At 46.7% G+C, this 12068-nt stretch overlaps 1 protein-coding gene across 3 annotated transcripts in view; it reads left to right on the forward strand.

The window, feature by feature from the left end:
• Positions 1 to 3612: 3612 nt before the first annotated feature.
• The window catches only part of Mapkapk5 (mitogen-activated protein kinase-activated protein kinase 5), a 26346-nt gene continuing 17890 nt past the window's right edge, over positions 3613 to 12068 (forward strand). For all 3 annotated transcript variants that reach the window (XM_005344472.2, XM_005344473.3, XM_026787361.1), the window contains exons 1-4: positions 3613 to 4189; positions 8606 to 8679; positions 9963 to 10038; positions 10748 to 10845. In XM_005344472.2, coding sequence (XP_005344529.1) covers positions 4154 to 4189; positions 8606 to 8679; positions 9963 to 10038; positions 10748 to 10845 — 284 coding nt within the window. In that variant the 5' untranslated portion in view covers positions 3613 to 4153. The remainder of the gene's footprint in view (positions 4190 to 8605; positions 8680 to 9962; positions 10039 to 10747; positions 10846 to 12068) is intronic.

Below are 12068 nucleotides of genomic sequence, written 5' to 3' on the forward strand. Positions count from 1 at the left end.
CAGGCTGGTCTCGAACTCACAGAGATCCGCCTGCCTCTGCCTCCCAAGTGCTGGGATTAAAGGCGTGCGCCACCATCGCCCGGCTCTCCCTTTTTATTTTAAAAGCATGAGAGCCCCTGTCTTAGGACTCCCCGGGATAGAAGCTCTTACCTGTCTATGGGAGGCCTTAATCCCTGTCTTAGGCAAGCTCTCTATACCAGGACAGTTGCCTGTCATAGGGATTTCTCATGACTTCTGCAGCATCTGCAGCCAGACTTGGGATGCTTCCTGATTACCGGAAGACAGCCCGAGCAACACTTGTCAAGTGACAGTGTGCTGTACATGGGGTTGCCGCATAAAGCGGCAGAGAATCCAAAAACAGATAACCCCAATAGCAATATCAGCACAAGTGAGAGTGTTCCAGACAATCACTGGACCCAGCCCTCAAGCTGGGCCATGGCATTCCACTGACTGGATTCAGACACAGCAGCGACCCGTGTGCTATTAATACTAACAATATGATGAGCTGTCTGCAGGGTCAAATTCAAAAAGGAGGAATTCCAAGGGCTATCCAAACATGCATTCAACTGTTCAACCACATCAGAAGCACCCACAACATCAGCAGGTGCAATGCAAGCTGTCCTATAAGAATTATTATTATATTATATTATAATATATATAATATTATATATTATTATGCTGGTTCGACATCTTCAACTTGTCTTTTTAAATGTTTTTCTCTGTTCATTTCTTCCTCTTTTCTCTTGCTTCCAGTGTTTCCCGGCTTCTTTGTACAGCTGTCCTTCGAGTTTGCTCAAACATGGCCTCCAAGTCAAATGTGCGAGCTTTCTTCCTGAAGGCTGTAAAGCCCATGGTGATGGCCAGCTGTGGGTGGGGTCCGGCCACATCTGTGCCTGTCACTTCGAAGGGTCCTGAGTGCTCCATGGCTGACCGATCTCACAGCCTCTGCCAAATCACCAATGCAAGCAGCGTGCCACTCCCGACAAGACTGACCTGATTGCCTTTGTCTAAGAGGAGAGAGACGAAATTGAGACAAGATTCTATGAAGCCCAAACTCAAAATCATCCCCCACCTCTACTCCCTAAATATTGGGATATAGTGTGTGCTAGGAGAGCTGACTTGGTTTCGTGACCTGGAATTCTGTAGTCTAGTTGGCCTTTAACTCAATGGTCTGTCTCAGCCTTGCAAGTGCTGGGAGGCAGCATGCAAGGCTTGATTGTCTCTGTCTCTGTGTATTTCTCCTGAAGTTGTGTGGGCAGTGATCTACATGGGCGCCACAGCAGCCATGGCTATAATATAACCCACCACAAACACATGAACTAATTTAAAACCATGTGTGGAGGGATATATTTTTAATCCTAGCACTCAAGACTCAGAAAGATCTTTGAAGTCTGCCTGGTCTATAAGAGCGTGTTCCAGGACAGGCTTTAAAACTGGAAACCTGGCAGTGATACCATCAAGCCTGATGTCCAAAAGAGCAAAGAATATTTCTCTAAGCAGAAGTGAGCACTGGACCATTTTTCTGCCAGGCTCCATTGGGCAGCCAGAAGAAAATCTCTTGTACTCTATTCATGCTTAAAAACAAAACGTGGTGTCATCCAAGACATGCCTTTCCTACAGTGCTGGGGGGTGGAGGTTGGCCTTTCTTCCACTGTTGGGAATGGCCTGAGCTGTGTTGTGGGTAGACTATGTGATACACCTGTTGCAGAAATCAGCCTATTAAACTTGAAAATGTGAAAAAAAAAAACTACAGGGAAACCCAGCCTGAAAAAAAAAATAAAATAAAAACTCAGACAGAAGGCTGGAGAGATGGCTCAGTGGTTAAGAGCATTGCCTGCTCTTCCAAAGGTCCTGAGTTCAATTCCCAGCAACCACATGGTGGCTCACAACCATCTGTAATGGGGTCTGGTGCCCTATTCTGGGCTGCAGGCATACACACAGACCGAATATTGTATACATAATAAATAAATGAATATTTAAAAAAAAACTCAGACAGAAATTGGGGGTCGCCGGGCGATGTTGGCGCATGCCTTTAATCCCAGCACTCGGGAGGCAGAGGCAGGCGGATCTCTGAGAGTTCGAGACCAGACTGGTCTACAAGAGCTAGTTCCAGGACAGGCTCCAAAGCCACAGAGAAACCCTGTATTGAAAAACCAAAAAAAAAAAAAAAAAAAAAAAAAAAAAAAAAAAAAAAAAAAAAAAAAAAAAAAAATAAAAAAATAAAAATTGGGGGTCATCCTGAAGGTCTGGAAAGCAAAACAGTCAGCCACTTGTGTTAGGTTGGGAGCGTAGGTCCCAGTTCCTTGCATCTATCCCAGCCCCCAGGCCTGGTTTGGACCTCAAATCCCAACAGGCCAGGTCCTGAACCCCTCCTGTGGCTTCCCGGTTTCCCCCTCTGGGTCACCTGAAAGCGCAGATCTCCCATTAAACCTGGATATTTCTTAATCTGGCTTCTTTTGATTTTGCTTGATTGGGAAATTTTGTGTCGTCAGGGAGCTAATATTAAGAAATAATCCTAACATTGGAGGTTCTGCTGAGCTAGGGCAGGTACCTTTTCCTCTGCCAGACCATTCTCAACTTTCTGGAGGTGTGTGCCCCCTGCTGTGCGAATCAATAAACACAGTTCTGACTGCTGAAGATCAGGCTCCCCATCTCTTTTCTGCCCCCTGACTGTCCCCTTGCGCGGCCTCAGACATTTTATAGAACATGTACTAAATTCCTGGTATAACTCTCGTGGCTCCTGGTTTCATTTTATTAACTAATGATTTCATCCAAAGCATCTCCAAAGGCAGTTCATATGTCTTCTATCAAAAGAGCAGCAGGGTTGGTGGGAGAATTTCTTCAGCAACCCTCCTTCTCAGACTTTGAGACATGTAACCTGGCCTGGAACTCGGAGATTCACTTGCTTCTGATGGGATTAATGGCATTTGCCACCAGGCCCGGCTTCTAGCAACCTGAGCCACTAAAATAGCACAGTTAACAACCCTCCACGATTGGGTACTCCTTGCTTTCCCTAAATTTACTCTTGGGAAGCGCATACTCCCATTTCTATGCCTTTTAACTCTCTCATGTAAATAATCTTTAATAGAACTTTCCACTCCACTTCATAATCTGTCTAGTCCTAACACTCGCAGCGTGGAAGCCACGAACTCGTTTGGCCCCGAGAAGTCTAGGGGAACTCCTCGGGATATTGAGGTGACAGCAGGCAGCTGCATCTCTGAGCCCTCACAGGTGACAGGACAAGCACAATCCAGTCGGTTCCCACATAGCGAGGTCTCGGTACGTCCCAAGTACCGCTCCCTAGGCAGCCTCCATGGCCGTCTCCACGAACTTTTTCCAGCACACGGGCACAACACGCGCCCCGCTGCTCCCTTGTCCTGACTGGCCTCCGTACCGTCTCACGTCATTACCACAGCGCCACCACAGCGGAAGGCCCGGGGTCCTCTGATGCATGCGGCGCGCTCCGGGGATGACCCGGCGGACGCCTGCACATCAGCCGCGCGTCCCCAGAGAGCCTCGGAAAGCACAGAGGACGCCGGCGAGGCGCGCGTGGGACTCTGGGGTCGCGGAGCTGGGCAGCACCATGGGTGGCGTGGGATTGCAGAGGGTTTGGCGCGTCCGTGCGGCCGGCAAGGCTGCCCGGCGCGGGCGTCCCGGCGATGTGTGGCGCTGAAGCGGCAGTGGGAGCGGCGGCGGCGGCGGGCTTGGCTTCGCTGCGGTGCGGGCGGCGGCGGTGGCGGGGCAGGCCCCTCCTCAGGAACTGGCGAGCCCGGGCCTAAGCGGCGGCCCCGTAAAACCTCCGCACGGCGCAACAGGCCGGGCTCCTCCTCGTTTCGCCCTGCCCCGGGAGCCTGCCTCCCCGGCCGGGGATGAGGCCGGGAAGCGGCTGCGCGGGGCCCAGCACAAAGGCTTGTCCCCAGGGGCCACCGCCGCTGCCGCCGCCACCGCCGCCACCGCCCCCACCAGCCTAGAGCCACCTGTGGAAGCGGAGCCGGCTCCCGGGCCCTCATCCCCTCCAGTCCCCAGTGGCGGGCACTACCCGTGTCCCCGAGACCCGGGAACCCGCGCTCCAAGCCCTTTGCTTCCTCGGCTGCCAGGGGATCAGACAGCCGCGCAGCCTCCGCCGCTCCAGACTGTGGGAGCCCTGCGGAGCATGTCAGAGGATAGCGACATGGAGAAAGCCATCAAGGTAAGAGAGAGATGCCACCCACGTCTTCCCTGCTTTGTCCTGTGATTTCCCCGCAGCGCCAACCTCGGAAAATCAAGAGAACTTGGACGAGAGTTAGTGGTTTAAGTCACTAGAATCTAGTGAATCCGGGTTTTTGTCTCCCCCGGATCCTTGGACCGTGTTGAGTTGTGGAGAGTGGGGTGTCCGACTCTCTTCAACTTCCTTGGCTGAGATAGTTTCTGTTCACCTAGAACGCAGGTGAGTAGAGTGGGAATACTTGATATGTGTGGAACGAGTAGGACTTCTTAGGACTCGGAGGTTTCCGTCGCCCTTCTCGGTGGTCCTCTGTGACACTTGGCAGTGGCTTTAACGGACCCCACCTGATAGGTCTGAAACAAGCCCGTTTGAGCTTCAGGAGTTGGGTCGTCTTCATTCAAAACCTGTTCTTCGGATTTTCCCTCCTTATCCGTGTGTTCATTTTTTGCTGTGCTCTTGCCTGCTCTCCTAGAAATCAAGATTTTATTTCTGAGGAGCCAGCAGCACCCTATGTGCTAAAATGACCCCAGACGGGACTGGGAGTGTAGCCGGGTTGGTAGAGTACCTTACTTACCATGCATGAATTCCTGGATTTGATCCCTAGAACCCCAGAAAACTGGCACAGTGGTGCAAGTCTTGTCATCCCAGCGCACAGGAGGATCAGAACTCAGAACCAGTGCCATTCCAAGGTTTTAGTGGGTAAGGGCACCTGAGCTCAGGCCTGATGCCCTGAGTAAGATCCGTGGACCCACATGGCTGGAGAGGATCAAATTCCCCCCCCCTTCCTTCCTTCCTTCCTTCCCTCTTTCCTTTCTTTTTTGAGACTGGCTTTCTTTGAGTAGCCCTGGCTGTCCTGGAACTTGCTCTGTAGACCAGCAGAGATCATCTGCTTCTGCTTCCCAAGTGCTGGGATTAAAGGTGTGCACCACCTCTGCCTTTGGAGAACTGGCTCTTGTAGGTTGTCTTCTGGTCTCTGAGGACACACATGCACACACGCAAAGTGAAATAATAATAATAAGTTTAGGGTCGTCTTTAGCCATGTAGGCCATGTAGCCTGGAGCTACAAACTCTGTGTATAAATAAATAAGTACATAAATTAGAATGACCCGAGTAAAAATGACTGTTTTTCTTTGGTTTTTCAAGATAGGGTTTGTCTGTGTAGCTCTGGCTATCCTAGAACTTGCTCTGTAGATCAGGCTGGTCTTGAACTCACAGAGATCCGCCCACCTCTGCCTTCTGAGTAGATATTAAATTTCTACTTTATAAAGCAGGATTTATCACTACTGCTTGTACTGGCTTTTTGGGAACCCATTCTCTTTGGATGGATGCTTTGCTCAGCCTAAGTATAGTAGGGAGGACCTTGGACCTTCCCCCAAGCAATGTTCCTTACCTTCTGAGAAGTGGGTGGCATGGTGGTGGGGAGGTGGAGGGAGTAGGAGGAGAGGAGGGAGTGAGAACTGGGATTGATATGTAAAATGAAAAAAGATAGTTTGTTTTCTTTTTTAAAAAAAAATTAAAAAAAAAAGACTGTGCCACCACTGCCCAGCCAGAATAGACTTTCATTTGTTTGTTTAGGTATTCTTTTTCCTATTTAGAGCGAGAGCTTTGTTATGGGTTGACACTTCATGTTTTTATTTGACAGTTTCATGCATTCTTCATTGTTTTTGTTTCACCATTGACAGTATTTATATATTTATATATGCTGGGTATGGTGGCATGACCATGGTTGGCCTAGGCAGCATAGTGTCATATTAAAAACAGAAACAAAACAAAACAAAACAGAGATGAAAAAAGTCCTTAGTTTGACTCAGTATCAATATTACTGTCTTTTAGTCTTTGAATGTGTCAAAAATTTAAAAACATTTTAAATGTGTGCTTGTGTATGCCAGTGTGTGTATGTGTGTGTGTACATGCAAGTGTGCACATGAAATTTGGTCCTATCAGTTGGGTTCCAGAGATTCAGCTTAGGCTTGGTGGCAAGAGCTTTTCCTGCTGAGCCGAGCCCTCTTCAGGCAGATTTTAAAAAATAAAATAAAATAAAAAATAAAACAACACAACTTTTTCTGGGGAGGGCTGAAAAGATGGCTTAGATTATGAACATGTACTACTTTTGTAGAAGACTCCAGTTTGGTTCCTAGCAGCCACACTGGGTGGCCCACAACCATTCATAACAGTCTGTAACCCTAGTTCCAAGGGATCTGACAACCTCCTCTGGTTCCAGGGCACTTGTACGTACCTGCAGGTACCCACACATAAAAAAACAAAAAACAAAAAAAACCCCAAAACAAACAAACAAACAAAAGAACAAAAAACAGGCAGGGTGTGGTGAAGCATACTTTAATCCAAGCACTAGGGAAGCAGAGGCCGGTGAACTCTTGATTCAAGGTCAGCCTGGACTACACTTAGTGAGACTCTTGTCTTAAAAAAAAAACAGCCTCTGGAGAAATGTCTCAGCAGTTAAGAGCACTGACTGCTCTTCAGAAGGACCTGGGTACATTATTCACAGCACCTACATGACAGCTCACAACTGTCTGTAACTCTAGTTCTAGGGGATCTGACATCTATTTCCACACAGACCTGAATGCAGGCAAAATAATACATATAAAATAAAAATAAAATTGATTCAAAACAAAATAAACTATTAAATCTATTCTGAGCCTATCTATTTGTGTACAGTAGTCAGAGATAGTTGCTATTATTTTTTCCTCTTCTCCATTCAATGATTATTTCCTGGGTTTTATATATCTAGTGATTTTTGTTGAAAGTGGGACACTTGGTAACATTCTAACAACTCTGGACTCTGATCCCTTCCCCAGCTTGTTACATTTGTAGCTGCCTAGAATTAAAGTAGAATTTCTTTTCTTTGTGCATGCTAATGTCTGCTCAGGGATGGTAGGTCTTTGTTTTTCTCAGCCTGTGTGTGGTGTCTGCTTAGCTATGTCAGCCTGATGTGGGCAGAAAGTGCGGTGTTTTTGGACTCCTGAGGCCTGTGCCTCCTGCCGCTCTACCCTTTCAGAATGGAGCTGACTGCAAAGTCACTCAGGCTTTATGTTTCCCTGGCCTCTCAGTCTCCCCTTCTATGTGGAGAGCTCACTTCAGCCTTATTCTATAGATCTGTGTAGTGATTTGCCCTCTAAATCCACATATTCTGCATTCCTGGCCAGGACCATTGTCTTGGAGCTTAACACAGCTGTCCCTTGTCACCCACATTTTCCTGTTCTTGCCTGCACAGCCCAGCATTTTCTTCCCTGACCAGTAGAGCAGCAGCACTGCCTACTTTCCATAGCTCCATGCTGGGAGCAAGCGACACCATTGACTGCTTTGGGCAGGGAGGCCAGAGGCTAGGAACTGCAGGAGCCAGACTGCATGCTGCTTTGACCTCACTCTGGTGGGTTAGAAAAGACAGTTCTCTGTTTAGCTTACACTCTTCTGAAATAATTAGTTTTGACAACTGACAGGATCTGACTGTGCAGCTCTGGCCGGCCTGGAACTCAACGTAGACCAGGCTGACCTGCCTCTGCCTCCAGGTGCTGGAGGTAAAGGAGCAGTTTTGTTGTTGTTTTTCCTTTGACAATTTTGTCTAGCTGTAAACATGTTTTTGGAAAGCAGTTACCTGCCTTTCACACTGTATGAGAATCTGAGCCCCAGAGAGTGTTGATGGTCTACCCAAATAAAGATGAGTGGAGGATGAAACTAGAATACATCATCTACTCCATCCCAGATCTCAGATTAAATATTGAATTTAAATATTCTCAGGTGGCTGTGGTGGGTGGTTACTGAGGACCAGCAGTCTGGAGTGGGTCTGTCTGCAAGTGCCTTTCTTCCTTCTGTAAAAGCAGGTGTCTGAACTCCAGGCGTTAATGTCCTTTCAGCTCTCTGTCACATGGTGGGAGATCAGACCTGAGAGTCCACTCCTAAACGCACAAGTTGGGCAGTTTGTTGAAGGATGTAAACCTCTACAGATACCTGACACAGTTTTCTGGACTCTCAGAAGTCCACTATTGTTGTAGTGAAGATGCACAAGTTATTGTGCTGTGTGTGTGTGTGCATGAGCATGGAGGTGCAGTGCTGGGGGGGGGGGATGCAGGCCTCGTATGCTAAGTATTCTGCACCCATCAAAAATCCTAACTTTGTAGTACTTTGACATCCTCCATAAAGCATCATTTGTCTACTTAAATAGACCATGTAGGTGGGCTGCAGAGTTTCCTTTTATTCTGGAGCCTGTACTATTAGGAGGTAGTGATTGTGAGGTAGCAGCAATCACATAGGCAAGTGCAATTATAAAGCCCATGGATAGCTTAGAATGTGAGGTGCTGGACCATGGCTGTCTGACCTCTGCTCAATTATCTAGCTTAACAGTGGAATCATCTCTCCCCCTGCCCCTTTTCTTCTTTTTAATAGGAAACCTCCATTTTAGAAGAATATAGTATCAACTGGACTCAGAAGCTGGGAGCAGGAATTAGTGGTCCAGTTAGGTAAGACACCAAGACACCCACGTGGAAAACAGGGTGCATTGCTCTGGGAGGAGACACACAAATTGAGCCTTGAGCTACAGACATCAGATGTACTTTGAGAATTAGCCTGAATTTAAATAGAGTTTCTGTTTGGTTTTGGATTTGTAGTGTCTTGCTTAGTGTGTATAAAGAACATGGACCATTGAGCTATACCCCCAGCTCCTAGTAGATGATATTTATTTGATTATGTTTTTTACATTTTTATGAGTGAACGTGTGTGCATGTGATGTGCACATGTGTGCCATAGCATGTGTGGAGGTCGAAGGATGACTTTCAGGAGTTGGTTCTCCTTCTATGTGGGTCCTGACCCCTTAGTAAAGGCTTCTTATTAGTTTTTTTCTTGCATCTAGACACAGCTAGGTAGCAAGGTCACATGGTCTATAGTATTATAGGTTGGTTTTAAGATGTCAAGTTATTTGGGCCAGTAAGATAGGCTATTGGGTAGAGGAGCTTGCTTACAGTTCTGATGGCCTGGATTCAGTCTCTGGAAGCAACAGTAATACTGGAAGGAGAGAACTGATCCCTGCAGGTTCCCCATGTTCTCCACGTGTACATACACACACCCACACCCACTAAGAATTTTTTTTTTTATTTTTTAGATTTATTTATTTATTGTGAATACAATACTCTGCCTGCATGTACACCTGCACACCAGAAGAGGGCGCCAGATCTCATTACAGATGGTTGTGAGCCACCATGTGGTTGCTGGGAATTGAACTCGGGACCTCTGGAAGAAGAGCCAGTGCTCTTAACCGCTGAGCCATCTCTCCAGCCCCCAACTAAGAATTTTAAAATGGAATTGAAAATGTAAAAGGTGGGGCAGGAGAGATGGGTCAGAGCACCGGCTGCTCTTGCAGAGGATCTGCGTTTGATTCCTAGTATCCATGAAGTAGCTCACAGCCATTTAGAACTCCTGTTCCAGGGGATCTGATGCCTTCTTCTGACCTTCACAGGGGCCTGGTGGTGAACAGACTTACATGCAGGCAAAACATTCATACAAAACAAAAACAAAACAAAAAACCAAAGATATGACATTTTTTAACAAATGTAAAAGAAGCCTGGGCCTCTCAGAGAGGATGTCATTTCTGTAGCTGGGCTGAGACCCAAGAGACCCTTGTCACCTGCTGCTCTAGGGCAAGTTGTCTTTTTTTGTATTTGTCTGAGACAGAGTCTATATAGGCCATGCTATCCTGGTATTTGCTATGTAGATCCTAACTGCCACCATGATTCCCCTCTACGCCTAGAGTCTGTGTGAAGAAATCGTCTCAAGAACGGTTTGCACTGAAAATCCTTCTCGATCGTCCAAAAGCTAGAAATGAGGTATGTTCCTTTATTACTTTGACTTGCTCACATACACAGCACACACTTATGCGCGCCCTTACACACACACACACACACACACACACACACACACACACACGGGGAAGAGCGAGGGAGGTCTATGCAGATGTCTTGGAACTATAGTTACAGGCAGTGTGAGCCACTCAGCTTGGGTACTGGGAACTAAATTTGGAAGTACAGGAAGCACTCTCAACTACTTGACCACCTCTCCAGCCCGTTTAGGTGTTTTGGGGCCCTAAGAATATGTACATGTTTACAACTAAGGCAGGCAACTTCTTGGAAAATATAGAGATGCATAAAACATCTGTATCCCTACTGAACTTCTGTTCTCTGTTCACATTATCATTGTCAAGTGATCTGTCTTAGCATGGAATGCTAGCTAGCATACAGTCTTTTTCCCTTCCAGCCACCTCACATTCTTTTTAAAATGAGTAGCAGTAATCTTGAAATTAAGTGAGTAAAAAGAGGGTGTATATAGCAAATCTGTCAGTGCAGTTTTATTTGTGGAGAGAACACTGGGGAGACGGTCTGCGCAGGGCCGCACTGGGTGTTTTGTATTAGTCTAGGTGGTGAGTAGTTTGACAGAAGTAGACATCCTTTGGACTTAGTGTGGTTAGCTTTTGATGGACATTTGGGGAAAATGATGGCACTTCCTTCGCACACAGACATGTCCTGTGTTCTCTTTAAGGTGCGTCTGCACATGATGTGTGCCACACACCCCAATATAGTGCAGATTATTGAAGTCTTTGCTAACAGTGTACAGTTTCCTCACGAGTCCAGTCCCAGGTAAGACTAAACAGGGCCATCACCTCTGGCTAGATGGAGGCCATGTTGTAGCAGAATCGTCCTCTTCTGTGTTCTCTTCCCATTTCCCTCCCACTTCCTCTCTCCTTTTCCTGCCTCTTTCTCTTTGTGTTTAAAAACTTGGGGACAGTTGTGAAAGTGGAATTATGTAATGAATGATCACTGAGTTTTACCAGCTGCTGGTGGGAAATCTTGTTTCATCTGTAACCCCTCCTCCGTCATTATTTTGATTATTTTCTCTTTTAAAAAAACTTTTAAGGGTTGAGGATTATAGGTCAGCGGTAGAGTGTTTGCCAAGCTTACCCAAGGCCCTGGATTCAATCTCTAGCACTGGTATGTGTGCTTATGTGTATGCGTGTGCATGTATGTATGGATGTGCATGTGTGTATGGGTGTGCGTGTGTGTATGGGTGTGCGTGTGTGTATGGTGTGCGTGTGTGTATGGGTATGCGTGTGTGTATGGGTGTGCACGTGTGTTAAAAGCAAAACAGTATAGAGCCAGGTGTAGTGGTGCATGCCTGTAATCTAGCACTGATAAGCAGGAGCATCATACATCCCAGTCTAGCCTGGTCCACATAGTAAGGCTGTTTATAAATAAACAAAAACATTGTAATTGAAATAGATTCTATTCCAAATCGGTGGGAGGGGCCCAAATGTTCTTCCAGGTTAAATCTTAGAGGCTCGTACAAAGGCCCCATTGCTTGAAGGGAGAAGCCATCATCATTCTTTTGGCTGCACATTTGGGAAGTAGCTTAGGTAGAGGCCAGGGTGTGACCCTGTCATTGCAGTGTGGCAGGTGTCAAGAGAGGAGCCTCTTCCTTGCTTTCGGAACCTTACAGAGCAGCAGTAGTGTAAGTGCAGTCTGGGAGGCAAGTGTCTCACACAGGCTGTGGGAAGTGGGCATTGTGGAGCTGGTGAAAGAGATGGAGTATTGAAAGCCGATGGGAAGTCGATTGTGTCTCACAAGTCGTGCTCTGTTGCTGAGAGCATTTGGATGAAAGCAGAAGCCTGTATATGAAAGAATAGGAACCAAAATTCACATTTTGTTTTGTTGTTGTTGTTGTTGAGAATGAAGATCATTGCTCTTAATTAGTGGCTAGATAACCCTGAATATAGAAAGTGGTTACATATTTTGTTGATGAGTTCACTTCATGTCAGTTTTTTGATGCTTCCAGGTTTTTCTTTTCCTTTCCTTTTTTTTTTGTT

Source organism: Microtus ochrogaster, chromosome 2, assembly GCF_000317375.1.
Source record: "Microtus ochrogaster isolate Prairie Vole_2 chromosome 2, MicOch1.0, whole genome shotgun sequence".
Taxonomy (NCBI): Eukaryota; Metazoa; Chordata; class Mammalia; order Rodentia; family Cricetidae; genus Microtus; species Microtus ochrogaster.